At 34.6% G+C, this 23,131-nt stretch overlaps 1 protein-coding gene across 2 annotated transcripts in view; it reads right to left on the reverse strand.

Annotated features, from left to right (window-relative positions):
* Positions 1 to 9,587: 9,587 nt before the first annotated feature.
* LOC129231803 (leucine-rich repeat-containing protein 59-like) overlaps positions 9,588 to 23,131 on the reverse strand; it is a 53,537-nt gene continuing 39,993 nt past the window's right edge. For both annotated transcript variants that reach the window (XM_054866177.1, XM_054866178.1), the window contains 3 exons: positions 18,501 to 18,659; positions 13,708 to 13,758; positions 9,588 to 10,232 (listed from right to left, as the gene is read on the reverse strand). In XM_054866177.1, coding sequence (XP_054722152.1) covers positions 9,931 to 10,232; positions 13,708 to 13,758; positions 18,501 to 18,659 — 512 coding nt within the window. In that variant the 3' untranslated portion in view covers positions 9,588 to 9,930. The remainder of the gene's footprint in view (positions 10,233 to 13,707; positions 13,759 to 18,500; positions 18,660 to 23,131) is intronic.

Genomic DNA, 23,131 nt, shown 5'->3' on the forward strand with positions numbered 1-23,131 from the left:
TACCTTGATTTGTATTTAATCAATATCTATTGCAGAGAGGGAAAAAAATCCCCCTGATATTTTTTTTTCACTTTTTTTTTTCTTGTTGTATTAACGTTTCTTTATTTATACATGTATGAAGTAACGTATACTACGGTTTATCATTTTAGGTTGTTAATTTAGTAACTACTTTTCATTTTGTTTTCATATGTATGATTTAACTTCAATGTACTACAGTGTTTTGGCTTTGATTTCAATAAAACTGGCTTGTTTATATTCTTTGTCGGAATCGTAGCACAGACTGCGCCATTGAAAATTTCAGGGGGGTGTTTTGAGGGGCCTTTTTATATTAACTCTTTTTTTTCTTTTTGGGGGTAGGGGTCCTCGCGATATTCACGGTGTGCGCCCTTGTTCTTAGGGGGTGGGCCACCATGTTTTAATGTGGTCAATAACACCAAATTCTTTTAAGCTGAAATCGAAAACAGTTATTACTGCTGTTAAATTATTTTTACACTGCATATTATTTCTTTTCATACAGTTTTACTTTTACTCGTTTTGTTCCCCCAACAAGAGATGAAAATTTTGCTCTTAAAGAGCAATAACTATGAAAAGTTGGCACTTATCATCGGCAAGGGAAAATGACGAGCTGTGCAATTAGCTGCTCTCGCTCCCGCTTAATTTCACTATGTAACCACATGCCAGACAGTGGACCTTAGAAACCAGGGGTGCCCCCCACCCCCAGCACAATGACATAACTCCCCCCCCCCCCCCCCCAAATCTCAATCCTACTTTCAAATTGGGTTTAAACACAACACTTTACAGAGTCAAATTTCCAGCTAAATTCGAGTACTCTGCATTTTGCATTGAATGAATCGATCAAAAAAAAAAAAAAAAAAAAAAAATCAACCAGAAAATCTGTATGAGATGGGATAAATAAAGTTACAACAAATATGAAAATGAAGCTTACAGCCTACATTTTCAACAGCAACGGCATTTTACAATCTGAAAAAAAAAAAAAAATCTCATAAAGTTATTTTTTTCCGCTTTCAGTTCTGGGCTACGGCAATGAAAGTTTTATGCTCGAAGTCTATTATGACTTCCATCATAGAATTATACACCGAACGAATAAACTGAATGTATGAAACAAATGATTATTACATAATCCATATTTGAGCTGAAGAAAAATCTTTTTTGGTTTCCCATATTTCCTACTGACACCTAGGAAAAGCTCTCAGTTCACATTTAATAATGGAGCAGAAAAAAAAAAAAAAAAAAAACTCAAACAAGAAGTTTGTGATCTTATGTACAGTCGCATTTACTTAGTTTTGCCGTTTGCTCGGAATATAAAAGTTGAGAGTTGGGTTACCAGATTTGCACGTTGTCTCGGTTGAATTTTTTAATTTATGTCAAAATCCCAGCTTAAATAACGATAACATTAAAATTTTCGGGGCGGCAGCGAGATAAAAAAAATAAATAAAAGAAAGAAACTAGGAGTGCAGGTGTAGGAGTTTAGCGGCCCCTCATTTTTTTTTTCAAATGCAAGTATAAACACAGATAGAAAGAGAGAGAGAGAGTGTTTAGGCATCTGGTTTCGGAGAGATTCATTACTAGATCTAAGCAATATGATCCTTATCCCGTAAGTATAATATTCACTCAGAGATGGAGGAGTTCGAAGTCATCTTAAATACAAATATAGAGAGGATTCAGCTTCTGGTTTAAGAGGGAGTCATTACTATTATTGGGACGAACCTAAACTGGCAGCGTCGTAATGATGGTTAGGATCTGCTTAGCTTTCGCAATGCGGCCAGGTTAGGTTTGCCCCAACTATAAATCGAAGTGCAACAATACGAACCTAATCGTAAGTATAATATTCACTCAGGAATATGTAGGTGCTCCGCGGAATTTTTTGAAATTACTGTGTTAGATAAACTTTGGTAATTTTAGGGAAAGATGAGGTTTGGTTGTTCGGTGGCAATCCCCCAGCAATTTTTCGAAACCGCGTCTCCAAAAACGCAATTGCAGATTGACTTCTGTTATGTTAGGAGGGTTCGGGGACTCTTCCATGGAATTATCTTAAAATTGCCATTCTAAAATGCAGTTTTAGACTATCTTTGTTAATGTTAAGGAGGAAAAAAGAAAAAATTCGACAACTCGCACCTGAAAATTTTCTGGAGTTTAAGTCTTAAAAACGTAGTTATAAGACAATTTTTAATAACGTTAGCGGAGTTTTTCGAAATTGAAGCTCCAAAATCCTAATTTTAGACAACCTTCGATGATGTTAGAGAAAGGAGTTTTTGGATGCACTTCGAGGATTTCTTTTTTTTTTTTAATTGTTTGTCAAATGATTTATACCTTATTTTCAAACCATAATAAAATGTAATTTGCATATTAGCCCAGTAAATTTAGGTCAAAAATAGGGTCGATGCACCACAAATTTATAATTAGCTGAATTTTTCAGCGTTAGTTCCTGAACATGAGTAGAACGAATCCTGAAAAGTCCCCTAAGTTCCCGAGGTGAGCTTCAATCCAAAATGGCGGATCAAGGATGACCGCCTAGTACCTTTTGTTTTCCTTATAACTCGGTTAGAAATAAAAATTTTTCTGTTCTGAAAAAAACTGTAGGCTCTAGACGTAATATTGTTTCGATACATAACTTAAAATAACCAATAAAAAATTTCTAACATTTGTTTTGACACCAAAAACTGAAATTTCTGTGTTCTATGTAACATGCAGCAGAACACATAAGCTACTAAAATAAATAATTTTTTACATTTTTTTGGGTATGTTTTTAAAAATATTTTCCCTCATATAAGAGTCAATAGTTGTTATTTTTCAATTTTAAAAAATGCTATGTATGTTTGAATTGGTGCTTATGTTGTATCAACATTTCCTCATAAAAAAAAGCTATAAACATATATGATCTGCAAATTGTGTTTTTTGTCTGAAATGCAAAACTTTCGGTGTGAAAACTCAATGCTGATCTGTTTAGCTCTTTGGAACTACCATAAATCGTAAAGTGGCTCCAAATTCCTTTTGTAATATTAAGTGAATATTAAGTTAAAAAAAAAAAAGAAAAAAAAAAAAAACACGCACAGTAACCGATAGAAATTCGTCAAAAATCGTTCAAAACTTTTTTTTAAAATAAGAAAAATCATTGTTATCTCAAAATGGTATTTTTTGTGCATTTTAGGTAGCAAATAGTTACTCAAGAATGCTTTTTTTTTAAATTATGTTTCCGTATAACTATGTGACAATGGAAAAAATTTCGGTGAAAGATCACTGCCTTAAACTTTAGGAAGTTCTTTTGGGGAAGTTGAAGAAAAAAGAGATTATTATTAAGAAATGAGCGTTCTGTTCAGTCTCCCACAGTTTTTGATCAGGATGCTGCTGTTTTCAAATCAAACGATAATTTACGAGACATCTCAAATATGAATTAGCCCCTCAACTACCCTCGCTCTTTGGTTGGGTTTCTCTGATAAAAAGATAAAAACACAATCGTGGCAGCTATCATCGAATCAGTAGAGCCTTTTGTTAAGCCACCCACCACCAATCTCTTTGTCCATTAAAGATGAAAGATTTCTTATGCACGCATTGGCATGGGACGAGTGAGACATATAATAAAAAGACATATGCCTCAAACACTTCAGGTGTCTTCAGAAAAAGCTTCTTTTTATGTGAAGCAGTGGTTTTTAATGGATACGCGTATGCATTACCAACTAACATTGGGAAGAAACAAAGAGGAGTGATGTCGAAAATGTCTGAGACTACTGCTTTTTGAAGAAAATGTAGTGGAAACGACTATATACAGTCGAACCTGTTTATCTCGAACCTGCCTATCTCAAAACCCTCTCTATGTCTTAGTTTTTCATTTTTCCTCCACATAGAGTATTAATTCAATGTTTCTCCCCTGTTTGTCTCGAATTAAATTTTCTGAAAACCTGTATATCTCGAATTTCGACTAAAGTGTCTTTCTTGCATTCGATCCCAACGATCTTTGTTAACTAGAATTTGGAGACAAAAAGCATTTTTCTTAATATTAACAGTCACATAATCCTCCAGAATTAAAACTTTATGTACAAGAAGCAATTTTTCCAGCTATTATATCCATTCGGAAACTGAGAGGAAGGGGACATTGTGGATTAGTAAAATTGCTTCCAAAGTTTTACTTTCGAGTCATTACTCCAGATACTTATTTTTAGAACTTTTTTCCAAACCTCTGTATCTTAAAACCTCTACATCTCGAATTTTTCTTCTCTCCCGTAAAATTCGAGATAGACAGGCTCGACTGTAGACTAACTTTTTGCGGAATTCTGAGAACAAATCAAGATTAATTCAAATTATGATGGAATGCTTCCGATTAGGAAGAATGACTGTAGTACAAGTGGATAGGGAGGTCAATGCATTAATTTGCTCAATTGCAATAAAAACATGCCAAAACAGCTCCAGACCAGTCGCAGTAATAGGTGCTTACTGATACAGATCTGCTCTCGCGTCTTAGTGAAAGAGGTATGTATGGAACATCACTGTTTTTTTTTTTTTTACTCCCAAAACAATTTAATACAAAGAGAAATTTTACAATACATTGAAAGTACAAGAAGCCTTGGGTCCTTTGAAGGATCCTCTTCTTTTGCTCCCCACAGCCACAGGATGCGACTCTGACTCCACGTCAGCTATATTCAGAAAGGATAAATTTTGAGCTTTCAAGTTGCTATAGGAAAATCTCAAACTGCTTTCTTTGATCTCACAGCTCAGTAGTTTTCAGCTTGATACCTCCAGAAAAGGTCACCCAGATTGTACAAGTGCTGCTGAAACATCTTTTTGATGGGAGTAACACTTAATTCTCTAGACATCTTATGATACAACCATGGGTGCAAGTTTGGTGGTGTTCAAGACGGAAAATATTTTCAACTCTCCCCCCCCTGCCCGCATGCAGGCTTAAGGAAAAATTTATGCGTATTAATGTTGTAGATTTTACAATGCCAGGTTTGGAATCTGTTTTTTCGATTTAAATTTTAAGCCTTTAAATTGTAATATTTAAGCGTTTTGACATCATAATTAGAAAAAATCTAAAATCCAGCAATAAGTGGAGGGGGGGGGGGGAGTCTGGGGGACTCTCTCCAGAAATTTTTCAAATTGAAGTCCAAAAAACGCTGTGGTAGGCCATTTTGGTAAAGTTTTGGGAAAGGAGGGGTTCAGGAACTCTTACATCAATTATTTCAAACTGATAGTCCAAAAATAACAATATTGGGCAGCTTTCAAAAATATTAGAGAAAGGGGGGGGGGGGTGCTCTGGGCTCTTCCAGAAATCAATGTTTTAAAAATGAAATTGTACTCCATCTTTCATAACGTTTATAAGCTTTTTGAATGCACTATGGAAGGGATGGAGTTCAGGAACCCTCCTTCGGCAATATTTCGAAATTGAAGTTCCAAAAATGCAATTTTAGACGATGTTGGATAATGTTAGGGGTAAAAACGTTCGCAGCGCCGCACCATTAGTTTTTGCCGATCGTAAACATTTTTATATTGCAGCAATAAAATCGCTTAGGACATAAGGTTTTAACTTTCGCAACATAAATAACATAAGCTTTGAATATTTTTTGGGAAAGGGGAACTGCGAATCCCCAAGACAGTCTAAAGTTGCTCTTTTAAGACTCCAGTGTCAGAATTTCGCCTAAAGAGAGCCCCTTCCCTCCCTCTTGACATTCCCAAAGACAGCTTAAACGTTTTAAGACTTCAATTGCAAACACTTTTCGGGAGAGGGTCCCAAATGCTATTTCACTCAAGTCCATTTAATTATAGCCTCAAATAGTTTTTAAAACATCAGCTACAAAACATTTTCATGTTAAAACACCAAAACCATATCTCATAAATTCACCAAAGATTGCCTAAATTAGTGTTTTTAAGACTCCAAATTTTTGATTTTTTTTTTTAAACGTCCCCCTCCCCCCTTTTACATCATTAAAGACAGCCTAATAAGTTTTAAAGAGTTTGCAGAGGAGAAATATCAAACTACTCCTAGCTTCAAAAATGGCTTTCAATTCAGTTTTTCGATAGTTTATACTGTAACCCTTAAGTAACACCTCCCCCCCTCTTAGATTGTCCAAGATATCAACTTTTTAAAACCTCAGTATCGTGGGTTAATTTGCGAACTGATTACCCTCTTTGCAAGAGCAGCGTTTTTTCGCAAATTCGTGCTGCCGTTATTTTTCTCCTTTTCTTTCTCTCCCCCCCCCCTTCCCATATTTACATTCTAGCGATTGTTAGATTCAATGACATTGGAATTTAGTGATTCTTAAAGTCTTTGTCAAAAATGCAGGAACGTTTGCTCATCGGTGTTTCCAACCAGCTTGAGATTTCCTCTCGATTATTTCCAAAATTCCCATTTTCATCGAGATATTCAAAATCCCTGATAGTTTCCGTTTTACCTGGTATGTGGACGCCCTTTGATGTGGCGAAAACATTTCATCTTGTCAGCAATCACTCTCAATCGGTGATTCAGATTCAGCTCTTTAAGATATTTTAAGAGTGTACATAATTTTCATTTATGCGTGTAAAGTTTGCAAAAAAAAACAAAAAAAACCGCAAATGAAAAAAACGAAAGAATGATCGAAAATAGCATGAGAAAAGGCTAAATTTTCGATTAGAGCCAATTATTTCGAAAAAACAGGGAGAATAGCGAGTAACTCATCGGTCTGCAATGCAGTGAGTTGGAAATTACAGAGCTATACCTAAAAAAAGTCAAACGGCGCGAGTCGAAAAGCCACTCCTCCAAAAGCACGTTGCAAACAAAACAAGCCCATGGCGGAAAACCGAGAGAATATCGATGTAAATTCGTGGTTATGGAACGGTCCAGTAATTAAAGCATATTTTCCAAACACTCAATTTCTCTTTTTTAAGTAAAAACTGAAAGAAAGGCATCGAATTTCTTTCCGTCCCGACCTCCGTCTCGGAAATTTGTCCAAGACGGAAGGTCTTGCACCCATGGATACAACCGCCATAATAATTAAGTAACAAAAACACCTTCTTCAAAAATTTAAAACTTGTCAACTTTTCCACCCACAAGTGCAGTTGCTTCACAGCATCCATTTTAAGTTTATCCAAAAGTACAACAGTGGCTTAGTAAAAACATGAATCCAATTAAATGGGGATGTGTTATGAAAGAAGGTGGACTGTTTACAACGCTTTTGTCACTTCCCGAAGTTTTCGAAGGAATTACGCATTCAATGTTTTGTGACTACAAATTAACAGTAATTATGTGAGACTGTGATCTAGATGCCAATAAAAACGCCGACCTTTAATTTTCCCAAGTTTTGCATGATTGTTTAGATGAAACATGTAAAAATTCAATTTCTGGTCAAAGTTTCGAAGATGAGGATGATGATATTGAATGTTGATGATTTTTTTTAAAATTTTTTTCCTATTTTCTTACAGGCCCTACTATCTTCTCTTTATACATTTTACATGCTTTTCAAAAAGATATTACACGTCAGTTTTTAAAGTACTAAATAAATGATATTCTGCATTTTTTTTGAAAATTCATTATAAAAGGTCACTTTTTTTCTCTTATCCTATTTTCATACCAAAGCGAGAAATATCAAGATTTCTTTCAGAAATGGAATGAAAGGTCTTTATTATTCAATAAATTGAATATATCAATCATTTTGCACTTCATATTTTAAAAAGAAAGCCATAAAATATTCCTAATTTTAGTAGCTTATTCTGCTGCATATTACGTAGAAAATAGAAATTTTAGCTTTTGATGTCAAAACAATTGTTTGAACTTTTTAATCCGTTATTTTAGGGAATATGTCAAAACAATATTACTTTTAGAGCGCACAGGTTTTTTTAAAACTGAAAAACCTTAATTTTTGATCGAGTTATAAAGAAAACAAAAAGTACTAGGCGGTCATCTTTGATCCGCCATTTTGGATGGAAGCTCACATGGGATCTTAGGGGACAATTTAGGATTTACTCTACATGCTATGAGGAACTAATTCTGAAAATATTTCTTAATTATAAATTTGTGGTGCAAAAAATCCTAAATTTAGTGGGCTATATTACCAATGCAATTTGGATTTCTCTTTAAAACAAGAATATGAAGTGTGTGTATGTGCATATATATATATATACATACCTGCCAACCTCCGAGAAAAAAAATCCGGAAGATTTTTTTATTTTTATCCAAAAGATTTTAACGCAAAATAAAATCAAACAGGACACCTACCCTCTTTACATTTAACAATATATTAGTTATGAATTTTATATCAATTGAACTTACTTTCGTAATATTACTTTTATTGCTTTCTTTCAAAGTTTGGAAATAACATTTGTTACTCATCTTAAAAAAAGAACGAAGCAAAAACAGCTCGAATTGAGAGAATGAGAAGATAATTGGCGCCAAAATTGTGCCCCTAGTTGCCCGCCGCGACGCTTGCTTTGATTGGATCCCGATGAAGTCATGCGCTGTATCACTCAGTGACGTCATAATCTTGCCTCGCTTTTTCACCTGCCATTCTCTTACGGCAACCTTTCCTTGGCTACTTGGACTATAACGCGGTGCCAAAATTGGCGAGATAATTATTTTTTCTACAAAACGTGAAAAATCCGGAAGATTTTGCTCATAACCGGAAAAACGGAAAAGGACATAAAAATCCGTAAAACTTCCGGGAAATCCGGAAGGGTTGGCAGGTATGTATATATATATATATACATATATACATTAAATATATAAATTTGTACAAGGTAACAGAAATATCAAATCCAAAGCTTAAGGATGCGCAAAAGCAGCAAACAGTTAAGCCAAGTGAATTGCTTATAAAAGTTTTTAAGGTTTAAATAAAATACGTTACGCTAGCACAAAAAATTAAAGGAAGAACAGAAAACCAATTAATAAATGGCCCTAGTACTCATCAGCAGTGGAAACTCCATCTTTGTTTGAAAAACGAACCAAAAAAATTTTAATTCTTAATATATATATTTGAATTCCTATTTATTTACTATTTTCAAGGGAACTTAAATCTTGAAACACTGTTACAACTTGATACTAGTTTTTTAAGTACAGTAGACTCCCGATTATCCGCGAGCGGTTTATCCGCGGGGCGGATTATCCGCGAATCAATCAACAATCACGAACATGTATTTTCGCAGTAAAAAGCGAATACCAGTGGCTAGTTTTTTTTTTTGAAAAATTATACATTTACTCTCAGTTGCTTTTGCTTGATTGATTGATTTGATTTAATTTTATTATTATTATTATTATTATTGTTATTATTATTATTGTGCGTTCTTCATCGTACATACACTTGCTTGTTAAGTTCGGTTGTGCAAAAATGCAAAACATTTGTACTGTACTCTATATATATTTTCACTGTTTGCAGAAAGTGTTATGCATCAATACAGTTAAGAATTTGAGATAGGACAATTTTTACCTGATTTGTCCCCCATTTTAGTGTTTTTGCGGTTATCCGCGATTTTTATTATCCGCGGCACTTGTGCCACCCAATTCCGCGGATAATCGGGAGTTTACTGTACGTAATTTGGATGCATACTAAATTCATATTTCAGAAAAAATGGTCTCCCAAACAATATAATTGCTACATGCAACGTGTTTATATTATTTTATTCACTCAAATGTATCAGTACAAATGGTCAATTCATACAAAAAGTCATACACTGGACATATGTTTAAGTTTGGCATAAAATATGTTTTACGCAAATAATGTAATAAACGCTTTCATTACAGATATAATGCAATGCTCAGTTTCTTATAATAATTTATACTTAACTTTATGTTTACTGGTTTGAGACTGAAAAAAAAAGTGTCAGAAACATAGAATTTTAGTCATCTTTGAAGAAACTCTCATAGTGTAAATAAACTTCTTCAAATGTTAATCAAACCCATTTTAAAATTTAACGTAATTTCTTATGAAAACATAAATTGTACTGTCTGTATTATGAATAATAAAATGACATTAATAATTTGACACCATGTTCTAACTGTCTAAAAAAGTTAGTAACTAATATCATTGCATGATGAGCAACCTGTAAAAAATCTGATTTTAAATCTTTAAAAATAGGAATTAAAGCAGATAAAAATCTTGAAACATAATGTTGGAATTTAGTAGCATATTCAGAGGCTAAAGCTTGTAATTTTGGCAGTGTTTTCCTTTGAAAATGCTCATCTTGATACATGTGATACAAAAAGACAGTTGCAGATCCCAACAGGAAAAATAGAAAAAATGATGAGAAAAATCCTGAAAAGAAGTAATCAAAGTAAGAAGAAGGTTTTCAACTAACTATTAATATCTCAACAAATGTAAAAGTTTTGAAAGAAACGGTTATAAATACGAGGGCAATTCGGAAATTAACTTTAGAATCGCTGTAAATAAGACAAACCAGCACAGAGGAAAAACATTTATTAACATATCAAAGGTACAACTCTCCTCTATCTTTCAACCTAGTTGCCGCCATTATTTAGGCACTTGTCATACAGTTTTACCAATTTACCAATTCCATCTGCGTAAAAAGCGGCCGCCTGCGATTTAAGCTAATGTGTCACTGCGCTTTTAAGTTTCTTGTTGTCAGCGAAATGCTGTCCCCCAAGCCACTTCTTCATTGTAGTGAACAGATGGTAATCAGAAGCAGCCAAGTCTGGGCTACAGAGAGCCTTCCACTCCGTGATTCGTCATGGATATCTGTTCTTCCATCCTTGAAAAAGCGTATCCACTGACGCCCTACACCTTCACTCATAATGTTTGGGCCATATACGTAACACAATTCATGATGGATATCCGCTGCTGACATTTTTTTGGCCAAAAGAAGTCTTATCACTCCTCGCACCTGACATTTCGCGGGACTTCATATGGCGGCACTCATTTTGTCGTTCTATAACTAGCAAATGCTTGCTCTTACAACACTCTCACTCTCCCACTGGAAGCTTACTGAATCATAGATTGCTCGTGCATTCAACTGAGGGCGCTCCGAACCATACTTCCAGTGCCACGGCCAAAAGGCGGTTACTTTCCGAATTGCCCTCATATCATCAAACACACAGTAACACATAAATAAATTTGAAAGTACATATTCAACAATTATGATGTAAAAATATTCATGGTTAAAAGTAAAAGATATAATTACTTATATTACACTTCTCAGGTATCCGCTATGTACTTTTTATATAAAGATAAGTTCATACACAAAAGAGACAATGCACACATGTTCACTTACCTCCCATGTCATGGAAAAAGGGACAAAGTCAAAAATTTTGAATTTTCACTGTTTTAAATATATCTCAAAAAAAAAAATAAAAAAATGTACAGTCGAGTCTCCATTTAAGCGAGGGATTTCTTCCAAGAGATCCTCGTGTAAGTCAAAATTTCATGTTGTGGAAAAGAGAGTGTAAGGTAACGAACATACATAATTATTTTAGACATTTAACATCCCTCAAACTGCTTTAAACCCATTTCTTAACTTTACATTACCGTTTTCAGACAATATATATATATATATATATATATATATATATATTGTACTTGAAAAAAAAGCTGCGTCATTCAACATAGTATACTGTTACCATGCACTACATCAATGGGAAAGAGGTATAAAATGACACAGTACCGCACGCAGCGATACTCTTCTCCTATTCAAGTTTTCAGTAGTAATCTTAGCAATTTTCAGTAGCTTTAGTGTTCATCAGTAGCTCTTAATACCAGACGAATACAGATGCAACAACTATTGAATATTCGAAGAAATAAGATCCAAAGAAAAAAAATTTAATTAATATATGTATTAGAGTTCAAAAAAAAAAAGTATCTAACCTTTCCCGAGGTTAAAATAAAACTTAAACATGCATGCAATTTGAAAAATAAATAAATAAACACAAATAGAAATTGCACAGGGTGAAATTATATTTCCCCAACTTCATTACAATAAAAGATATAAGTGAAGAACGTGAAGTGGTTATTCGCTTACACTAATAAAACAATGCCCAGATTAGTAAGGTGTAGGAAACTTCCATTTTTAGTGATGCTAAAGGGAATGTCCATTCACAAAATTAGGGGAATACACAGAAATTTTGAGGCCTGTCACAAGTGACTTTTACTGCCCCCATCTACGTTGTTTACCCCTAAGTCCATACATATATTTCACGACTAGTTTTAAAAATGTTGGGGCCCCCTTCAGGATCAGGCCACCAGGTGTCCCTTCTCCCCCCTGTGCAGGCCCCTGCACGAAACCAATGTTAAGCAGCCAAAAACGAATGTGACACCTCAACTCCTGTATTCCCTTTGGAAAACTTTCTTTTTGCAGGTGAGAAATTTAAAATAGCTTTAAAACTTGTTTCTCATGAAAAACTTGTACAATAGCAATTTCATTTGACTCGAATAACGTAAATAGCGGGAGTAGACTGTACATGTAATTTAATTTCATGTTTAATTGCATTTCCTTTCCTTCATGAATGCATATAAAATTAGGGAAATAACAAAAACGGGGAGAAAAAAGGAAAATGACAAAAATGGGGAAAATGTCAGATCCAGGGAAGAATTTCATGCCTCACTGGTTGCTAGACCTTCAATATCAAAACATTCTGAGGAGAGCCCTTAATCCCTTCTCTTAATGTCAGAAAAACATAACAGGGCAAACATAAAAACATAAAAACATAAAAGGACCTTTTTTGGCTTTCAGTTTTGAAAATTTTCTGAAAGAGGCACTTACACATTGAGTGTGTGTGAAATTATATTTGGATTCCCCCCCCCCCCCCACAATCCAGTGCTCAATCATTTCTTTCTATGCATGCAATTGACATTCTTTCAGCATTATTTGTGTAACCATGAAAAGAGCCTTTTCTTCTCCTCAGTGCGGAGAAATGTACTTTAAGCTGGTGTAAGAACATTTTTGGTAGTGCTAAGAGATGAATGCGTTCAGCGTTCTTACCCTGATAAATGTTCGCTTTTGACATCAAAAATCAGGCAATTTTTTGGCAGTTAGGACATTTTGACAGTAATTCTAGTCAAATTCAGGCTGTTTTTGTTGACATTACAGGTGCGGGAAAACTTCTACAAATTTTTCTGAAACTGAAGCTTTATATTTTGTTAATGAATTCTTAAAAACGCAATTTTAGGTAAACGATAGATGAAAAGTAATGAGGTTCCCTCACAAAATTTCCAAAAACGAAATTTTTATCTCTTCTTTAGTGATGATAAGGGAACAAGGAAGGGGTGGTCATCAGAAAGTATTCAGTTTTGAAGACAGCAGCCCTGCTTTGAAGGAATCAGAATTTTCCATTTCAAGTTACTTAACATTAATTTATACGGTGTGGATAGATAGATTTTGATATTATTTTAAACAACTTTCTTGAAACCTTATGTGTATGATAACAAATAGCTAAAAATTCAAGTGTAGTATTAATGTTCTCTTTTTTTAATATTCAATAAGACACATTATTAATACTTGATTACGATTTAAAAAAAGGGGTCTTGTTTCAGTCATATATAAGTGAGCAAGATGGTTGGTGATTGTGCTACAGCCAAAGAACCATCATTAACTGTGGAAGTATATTTTAGGTATTACATTATACATATTTTACTGCTTGTATAAAGTATTTAGTTGTCTGGGTGACATAGTGATTAATAATATTGATACTTTCTAATAAACTATGCAATGCAAAGACTTTTTTCCACTATTGTTAGTTTATAATAAACTGTGCAATGCGAAGTCTTTTTACGCATTTACCTCTAAATGTAATCACTGGAGCAGTCTCCACATTTTCAGCAACATCATCACCTGTTGAAAAAAGGCAGTTTAAAACAAAGTAAATTATATTCATCTCAACTTGATAAACTAAAATATCCTACAGAAATTAATTTCTGCAAATTAATTTGAAATTACAACTTAACAATACAAAAAATAAAGGGGGTGCAGAATGTTTGAAGTCTCGAAAAAGGTTCAGGAGAAATGTTTGCAAAAAAAAAAAAAAAAAAAAAACGCTACATTTTGATGTACTGAAAGGATAAGAAACCATTTATTCATAAAATTGATCTTGGGATTTTATTTTTATTTTTCTTTCTTCTCTCTTTTTCAAAAAATCAGTTATGTCTTTTAATTTTCATTGATCCACTTCTTACTTAATGAAATAAAGATTTTTTAAAAGACAACAAAAACTAAAACTTTTGGAAGAATTAGAGAAAAAAAATGCTAGAAATAGTAGCAGTGAAGTTGATAAAGACCTAACTGGCACTGATTCTTGCAAAAATGTAGATGATTCTGAAATAAATAGTGACAATTTAAAAGTTGCTTGGCATGTAGCAGCAAAATTTGCTACTAAAATAGCAATAGTACATTATGCAACATTGGGGAACTGAAAAATAAATGAATTCATAGCTACCAACATACCAACTTAAAAAATCTTACAATGTATGTGGTGGCTATATTTCTATGCTTTTTTGACCATTATAAAGCAAAGTATTAAAATTTAAAGTATTATAGTAGCTTCAAATCCTTAGCTTTACTTGATCTGTGCTTTTATAAGAAAAAAAATAAAACAGTTGGCTCTCTGTTTAACGACGCTCTATTTAATGACTTTCTCTATTTAACAAAGGCTTTTCACGGTCCCAGATGGTCTACTGTAGTGTTAAAAGCATTCTATTTAAGGACGCTTTCTGCTTAAGGACGATTTTTTGCGGTCCCTTGAAAGTCGTTAAACAGATAGCCAACTGTAAATTTAAAAATAAGTAAATAAACTTTTATTTCTTTGAACTATAACTTTGAAAAGTAGCTGACTTCGCAGCTTTCAAAAATTGATTGTCAAAAACTTGTTCAAAACAATAGTTTCTCGGTAAGTTCTTACAGTCCCATGAGTGCCAGACCTACGTTATAGTATGAAGGCCAAAAATGTTTCTGCGTAAGCACATCACAACAGGTAAGAAAGATTTGCTATTATTTAAGCTAAGTCGAGCTGGTTTTGGCAGGAAACAGGTAGCAAAGGTGCGCGTAAAATTGCGGCAAAATGCTAAACATCATAGATTTATTCCATGTCATGTGACCTGGTGGTCCCCATTCAACCATCTCTGATTTGGAGGACATTCTACAAAAGTGCAGACATGCCTTTGAAACTAACCTATGCAAATAAGCTTCCAAGGCACAAGTCATGAGGATCTAGGATACCTAAAAAAGAAAAAAAAAAGTTCACTCCAAAATGGCCTCTAATGGGGAAACTGCCACTTCACAAAGCTAATCCGCCATTTTGGAGCCTTTTTTTTATCGATCCTAGATCCTCAGGATTTGGATGCTGAAAATTTGTACAGGTGAGTTTCAAAGGCATGTCAGCACCTTTACAAAATTTCGTTCAAATCAGAGATGGTCTGGTGGTCACTTGACATAGAATGACTCAGTTTTTGACGCAACTTTGCTACCTGTTTCCTGTCAAAGTCAGCACGACTCAGCTTAAATAATAGCGAACCTTTTTTACCTGCTGTGAAGTCCTTACGCAGAAAAATTTTAGGTCTAGCACTCATGGGTTCTTACTCTATTAGATTAAAATGTTCTCCATGCTGTTATCCAATAAAGAATTATTCAGCTCTCGTACAAATCTGCCATAAGACCATATAATTGTACAAAATGTCCAAAAATCTTACTATGTATGGCTAAATCGTACAAGTTGGCAGCTTTGTGAATTTGAATTGGGTTAATTGAAATTCATCTCATGTGATGCATCAGAGGAAAAAAAAGCTTTACTTTTTCAGCAAATGTTGATGTAGTTGAATAAAAGTGACTCTAAAACATTCTCATTATTTAGAGGGATCAGGAAGGGGCAATAGCCCCCCCCCCCCCCTGACTTTGAGAAATAAATATTTGGAAATAATTGGGCATGTTTTTTGTGGGTTTTTGATGTAACATGCATCAAGTAGGGTGACGGCACCAGTAACAGACAGTCATAAGTTTGGATTAAAATAATAAGAATTTTAGGCGGGTTAAACTGATGTTGCTGCGGCCAATGAATAGGGTGCAGTCATCTAGTGTTATCAGAGTGAATTTCATGAGTCAATTGGTATTTACAAGGCAGTAGTGGAAGGTTATGAATAGCTACCTCGAGGTAGTTGGTGTTTTATGCTGCAGCTAGCTGTTTACGTTAAGAAGGTGAGTGTTTTCAACCATCATTTTGCTTTGTAAAATGTCAGTATGATTGCAAACTGGAGGTATTTTTTAATGTTTGAACTATGCTTTTTTCGGTTTTCACATTGTTTTTCACGTACAATCACTTCTAATGTGAGTTTTTATCTATGTCTGTTACTCATCCTTGAAGCCTTTTTCGTTTTTATCTATTTTTTTTTTTTTTTGCTCCAGATGAGGTTATTCATTGATTTGATTGTGCCAACAGGTTCAACATTGAAAATCGAACAACGTGACTAGTGTCAAACAGGGTGTCTGTTGCTGGTCCAAAAAGGTGTCTGTTACTCATGCCATATTTTTTGGAACCCTCAGAATAGTGAATAAATCTCTTTTTTTTTCAGTTCAAGATGCCCCCCCCCCCCCCCCCGCTAGGAAATTCTCTTACAGTGAAAAACATATGCAAACTGTCTTATTGGATGTAAATAGTAATGGTATGAGTGTGGCCGCTTCAGAAAGTAAAAATAGAGCCCCACGAGTTACACTTTTGAACAAAGTGAAAGGGGTTTATCCTAGCATAAGAAGGATAGGTCCAGACCTAGTGCTTTCAAAGGGTGAGGAGAAAATACTCGTACTCTGGATAGCCTCATTATCTAATGCTGGTTTTCCGATATTAAAAGAAGAATTTTTAGGCAATGTGCAGCTGCTCTTAAAGGAATTGGGGAGAAATAATTCTTTTACCGATGGAAGACCTGGGAAATCATGGTACAATGGTTTTAACTGATCCCTTCAGTCGCTCATAGGATCAGTGAAAACCTCACATCATCCCGTTCAGAAGTAATTACAGAAAGCCTAGGCAACTGGTTCAAGACCATTTACGACTATTTAAAAGACAACAATCATTTGGCACTTTAGAAAATCCAAATTGATTTTTTAATTCCGACGAAACTGCTTTTTTTCCCAACCCAAAGGTATCCCAAGTGCTTATAATGAAAGGTGACAAAAATGTATACCAAGTCGTGAACGATGATGAAAAAGAATGTGTCACAGTTTTATTCAATGCAAACGCTGCTAGGCATCATCTACCACCAACAGTGATCCATAAATAGGTAAGAATCCCAGATAGATTAAGTTCAGTAGATGGTTGGGGATTAGAAAAGTCGGATTCAGGGTGGATGACAAGAAAGACGTAGTTTTAATATTTGGCTAATGTATTTCAGCCATAGCTAAAAACTGAAAAGCTGAATTCAGTTGAGCAATCATAAATTGCTTATTGCTTTCATTTGACCTTTGAATGACGTTTCTATGATTTTATTTTCCCCCTGCCTTCCTCTGCAGCACCACCCTCGCCCGGCCCCTCCCGCTGCTGCTCCTCTATTGAAAACCGTTACCCAGGTTTTGTCCATATCCTACACAGACACACATACATACACACATGCATGCATGCTAACACACATGAATTCCTACACACTGTCGCGTACATATACACACGCACAAATGCCTACACACACAAAGGCGCGTGTACATACACACACGCACACGCCTACACAAGACACATACGCCTACATACGCCGGAAACTTTTATTCGTTAAATTGAGGGCTTTCGCAATGTTGGTGTGCGAAAAAAATTGCACTTACCTTATCTAAGAGGCTTAATAAGCAACAGCACAAAAATATCCATAAATAGAAAGTGTACACATTTTACTCAGCATTCCACGACTAACTACACATCAGTTAATTTTAAATTTTTAAATTTGAGTAATAGGTTTTGCAATTTCCTTGCTACTTGACACTCGAAACAGTTCTCTTTCGGCTTTATGGAGAGAAGAAAATACTGTGTCATTTACAACCTGCTGCATGAGATATGATTTTACAGTTTCCAGGCCTCGTAAAGCTTTAGAAAAAGTAACTTTTAATGGGAGTTTCATTATAGTTTTCTGCATCAGAATCGCTATTTATTGGTTTACCCCTTTCCGATCAAAAATTGCCGATTCCGAAAATGTATTTTCTGCTTCGGACAAGATGGATACATCATTTGGAAACAATCCAATATTTCCTAACTGAAATTACAAAAAAAAATAAAAATAAAAATCTGCCATTAAAAAAATTTGTTAATTCAGAGTTTATTACTCGGTAAATAGGGGGTTTTGCCTTCATTTTAGTCAGAAAAAATGAAAAATGCACTAAATTGCAAAATTCGCTACCTAGAGGTTTGTTAAATCGGGATCAGACTGTAGAATTAAGTCTGAACCCTCATTTAAAATCTTTTTCAGCTGTTTGAGGGGACCATGGCCCCTGGTGCCAGCTCGAGACTACCCTAAATTAAATAATCGAATTTAATAAAACCAACAAAATAAATATAACAGTAAAAGTTATTAAAACCAAATAAAATGAAACAGTTGAAACTGAACAAAAAATACCATTAAATTCCTCCTCATTGTCTTCCATGTGTCTTTTATCACGTTTTTCATTTCGTTTTGCTTTAGATTCTGCTTTACGTTTTTCTTTTTCCAATTTTTTAAGACGTCTTTGCTCTTCTAATTCTTTTTCCATTATTTCCTTCTGAACAGCTTCTTTTGCTAAAAGTAAAAAACTGCAAATTATAACAGATTCATGCAAATGATATTGTAGAAACTGGTGCTGGCTTATGGTTATTAAAATGATGGTTCACAAAAAAACATCCCATGCCTTCCTTTTACCCCAATTTAATGATAAAAGTGCCTCAGAGTAAGCAAAGAAACACTTTAAATATCTTCACCCCAAGTTTGTTGCAAACTGATGCAAAGAAAACGTTTCATACAGGGAAGTTTTACTAACATTGGCAATTTTAATGCGATTCAATGGTTTACTCTCTAAATGTGGCTAATTTGAATCCAGATTTAAAAAATTGGAAAAAGAAAAAGGCCAAATTTGTCGCTAAGTTGGCGACCAAAAGCTTGGCGATATGTCACCAAGTATTTGCCAAATTATAACAGCAGTTGAGTTTGCACTGAAATTAACAATGATTTTCCCCTAAAAAGGTGTAAAAGACCTCCTTTGGAACATCCAAATGCAACCAAAAGGGGGGAGGTTCACAACTAGATCCTACTAGGAGTCTATGTACTAAATTTCAACTTTCTAGGACATACAGTTTTTGAGTTATGCGAGATACATATGCACATACATAAGGACATCACGAGAAAACTCGTTGTAATTAACTCGGAGATCATCAAAATGGATATTTTGGGTGTCTATATGTTCTTAAGCATATATTGACATACAATCAGGTTGAAAAAAAACTCAATATTTATCTGGGGGCGAGCAAAATGGAAATTTAGGCTGATTTTTTAGTGAAATTATTTTTGTGAATACAATACTTCCTTCATTACGTAAAAGGAAGTAACAAGAAAATATAATTAAGTAAGCAGATGTGACGTAACTTACATGTTAAAATAAAAGTTTTTTCATAGGTAAATCTACTATGATATTTCACTTCTTACTACCAAATGAACTACAATATTGCTTACAATACTATGTCTCTGAATGTCTTGCCAAATGCAAAACAGTCAAGTTACAAGATACAATCATTTGCACTTTCATTAAATTTATAAATGTCACTTAGCACACCACGCTCATCTATAAATATACATATAGATAAACATGCTGCATCACCTATGCCACAAGAAAATTCCAATTTTGTAAATAGTACAGCAATTTCGAAAAGTTTGGGAACCCATGCATTAGAGCATCGATTCCCAACTGGTGGTTTGCAAACTCATGGCAGTTTCACGAGAGGTTTTTAGGGGGTTCCGGAAAAAAATAATGTAATGGCCGAGTTTTAACATGCCTGTCTCTGATGAAGTCTCATGTTCAAGTGGCTTGAAGCAAATTTTGCTCCTTTTTTAGTCATTTGTCTCTTGCACATTCGATACTCTAAGTATGAAAATATTTGCTTACTTGCTGACATATTTTACATTTAAAGAATTAAGTTTGTCATTACAAAGCCACGGTTTTAGTGCTTTCATCGAGAATGATAGCACTTAAGCCATGTGGAAAAAGCTTTACTTATGAATACAATGTCCTCAGATAAAAGGAATTCAAAGCATTCGTTTCCTCAGAAGTTGTTGATCAGAAAGATTGATTAAACCTGATGAAAACATTGCATGGAGCATATGCGAGCGTCTCAAATATTTTGATGTTTAGCTTCTTTACTATTTGAGTCTAATGAAGAGCTATCGCTCTTCTGTTGAGGAGTGTCAAAAATGCGTAAAAGCGAGATCATGCTGTTGTTTGTTGCTAGAATTTTCACACTGCATAGACAACAATTTACTCTGAGCCTTATTTTCAAAAAATAAATAAATAAATAAATAAATAAATAAATAAATAAATAAAAATAAATAAAATTAAAAAAAAAAAGAAGAAAGAATGGCTAGCAACCCAAAAACACCAAACGAAGTACGAAAAATTAATTTCTTTACAAATTTTCGTGAGTGAAGGTTTGGAAGTGTGAGGTTCACCCAGAAAAAACATCACTGGAATTTAGCCATGCAACTTCATTTGTGCTTTATGTAAATAAGGAATTTATGAAATTTGTGTAGATAATTTCTGTTGTTGTAAGTGAGCTTAAAAATTAGAATTAATTATAGAAGCTTCCATTATTTTTCAACATACGCATTTTACTCCTCATTTAAAAATCATAGTTACAAAATAATTCTTCAGCAATCAGATTAATGTACGCAGTATATCTTTATAAAATAGCTAGGCTATTAGTCCTATTCAAGGAGACTTAAAGTAGAGATCTTTCTCATTTTACTTCGAAAAAAAAGATTATTTAGTAAATCATTGATTTTTTTTAAGGCTTGAAATGACGAAAACGGCACTTTTTCAATCACGATTTGACAATGGAAAAATTTCTAGTTAGGCCGTTTTTGTCATTTCGAGCCAAAAAAAAAAAAAAAAAAAAAAATCGATGTTGAATTTACTGTAGGGAACTAATTTTTCTTCCTGTTGCAGTTAATTGTGCATAATACAGCTGCAGAAGAAAAAAAAAGCCAATACTGGCAGTACTTCATTATGAAAAATTGCTTTAACTTAAAAATAATTGAAAAAATGAGCTTTTTCACTGCCTGAAAGCGACCTGTGGGGTAGGTGATAAAAATTTGAAAATGCTAGGGTAAGAAGCAGTTACATTACACTTTAAAACAAAACAAAAACTGTCTTGTTTTTCTAGGGCGTAGAAGAGATATAAGTTTTAAAGTAATACAATAATAACTTTCGCACATTACTTAAAAGAGGCCAAGTAGACTGGATAAATACCTTTAAAAATACCATATAACCATGTTTCACTGAAATATATTTGCAAAATGTAATTTTAAACAACAAATAACTTTCAATTTTTATTAACTCTACTTACAAAACATAATTTTTTACCAAAAACAAATGCTTTATTTAAAGGTTTATATCTCTTGGTGCTATGGGACTTGGTGCTATGGGACTCTGGCCCTGACATCAATAAATTGGAACATTGCATCAACTCTACACTCAATGAAGTGTGTGGTTTCGCAGAGGGTCACAAATTGTGTTTTAACCCTTCCAAATCTACAGTTAGTTTCTTTACAACAAATAGGAGACTTTTTAACTATCAGCCAAAAATCTATATGAATGCTCATCCACTTGCGGTGGAAAAGCACCCTAAATACTTGGGCTTTGTTCTGGACAGCGAAGTTACTTGCAATAGACATATCGATCACTTAATACAAAAAAGCAAAAAACGCTTAATGATCTTAAAATATATTTCAGGGCGCGACTAGGGTGCCGACTCTAAAACTCTCAGAACTACTTACATGGCCCTAATAAGGCCTATTCTAGAATACGGCTATCCAGTCTACAGCTGTGCCTCAAACACCAACTTACAAAAGCTTGAAAGGGTACAGCTCAGTGCGGCTCGTATTATTACAGGACTTCGTAATAGTTGCCCAAATGAGATAGTACTATATGAGGCCGATCTGCAACCTCTCAGCCTTAGGAGAAAAACTAATTTGGTGAAATATTTCTCAAAGCTCACCAGTTATGGGACCCAGAATCGAACGTCTGAGTTCTTGTTGGGGTGGACCAACAATGAAAGATTAAAGAAAAATAGCCCTTTAAGCTTGGCTGACTCAGACAACTTGATCCCAAAAAATGTAATTCAGCATAGTTTGAAACAGAGCATTAATCCCTCAATTGGTTTAAACAGAGTCTACTTCCACACGGATCTTCCTTTCCAGGTGAACAAGAAATCAGATGCACCGGCTTATTTGAAACAATTGGCTTTGGAAGTGATAAACAATATCCCTGAAGACTCTATTATAATGTATACGGATGGTAGTAAGGATGAACGTAACTGCTCTGGTAGTGGTGTTTATATTTTATTCCAAGGGTGTGCAACAAAATTAAGCAGAAGAAATCCAGACTGTTGCTCAGTGTTTAGAAGCGAGCTTATTGCTATCGATGAGGGGCTCGATTCAATTTTGTCTTCTCCCGGCTTTTCAGCCGTTTGGATTCTGTCAGATAGCCGAAGTTCCATCCAATACCTCTCTAATCGGCATAAAGTGGGTGATGGTACTGGTGTTTCTATTATTAACAAACTGGAGCATATTTCTTCTTTTCGAGAGGTGCATTTTCAGTGGATTCCATCTCACGTTGATGTTCACGGTAACGAGATGGCCGATATCTTGGCTAAAAAAGGGACTGGTGAGCCATTATATACACCTGATTCTTTGACTTACTTGGAGCTATTTTCTAAGGCTAAAAGAGAAGCAAAGTCCTCCTGGACTGTCCCTCCTACCCATAATTGGTACCAGGCGAAGTGCCCGGGAGGTGCATTATCTTTCAAGTGTGGTAGGCGAGATCAGACGACCATCACTAGGCTCATTAGTGGACATCTAAAATCATTGACTTATTGCAATGGAAAAAAGACTTTTCCAACCTGTGTGAAGTGCGCCGACCATCAGGCCACCCCCGAACATATACTGAATTGTCTGGGACTTCCAAGGTTGGATCTTTTGGCGGATCCAATGTTGGTGTTGGATTT

Source organism: Uloborus diversus, chromosome 10 (genome assembly GCF_026930045.1).
Source record: "Uloborus diversus isolate 005 chromosome 10, Udiv.v.3.1, whole genome shotgun sequence".
NCBI classification, from domain to species: Eukaryota; Metazoa; Arthropoda; class Arachnida; order Araneae; family Uloboridae; genus Uloborus; species Uloborus diversus.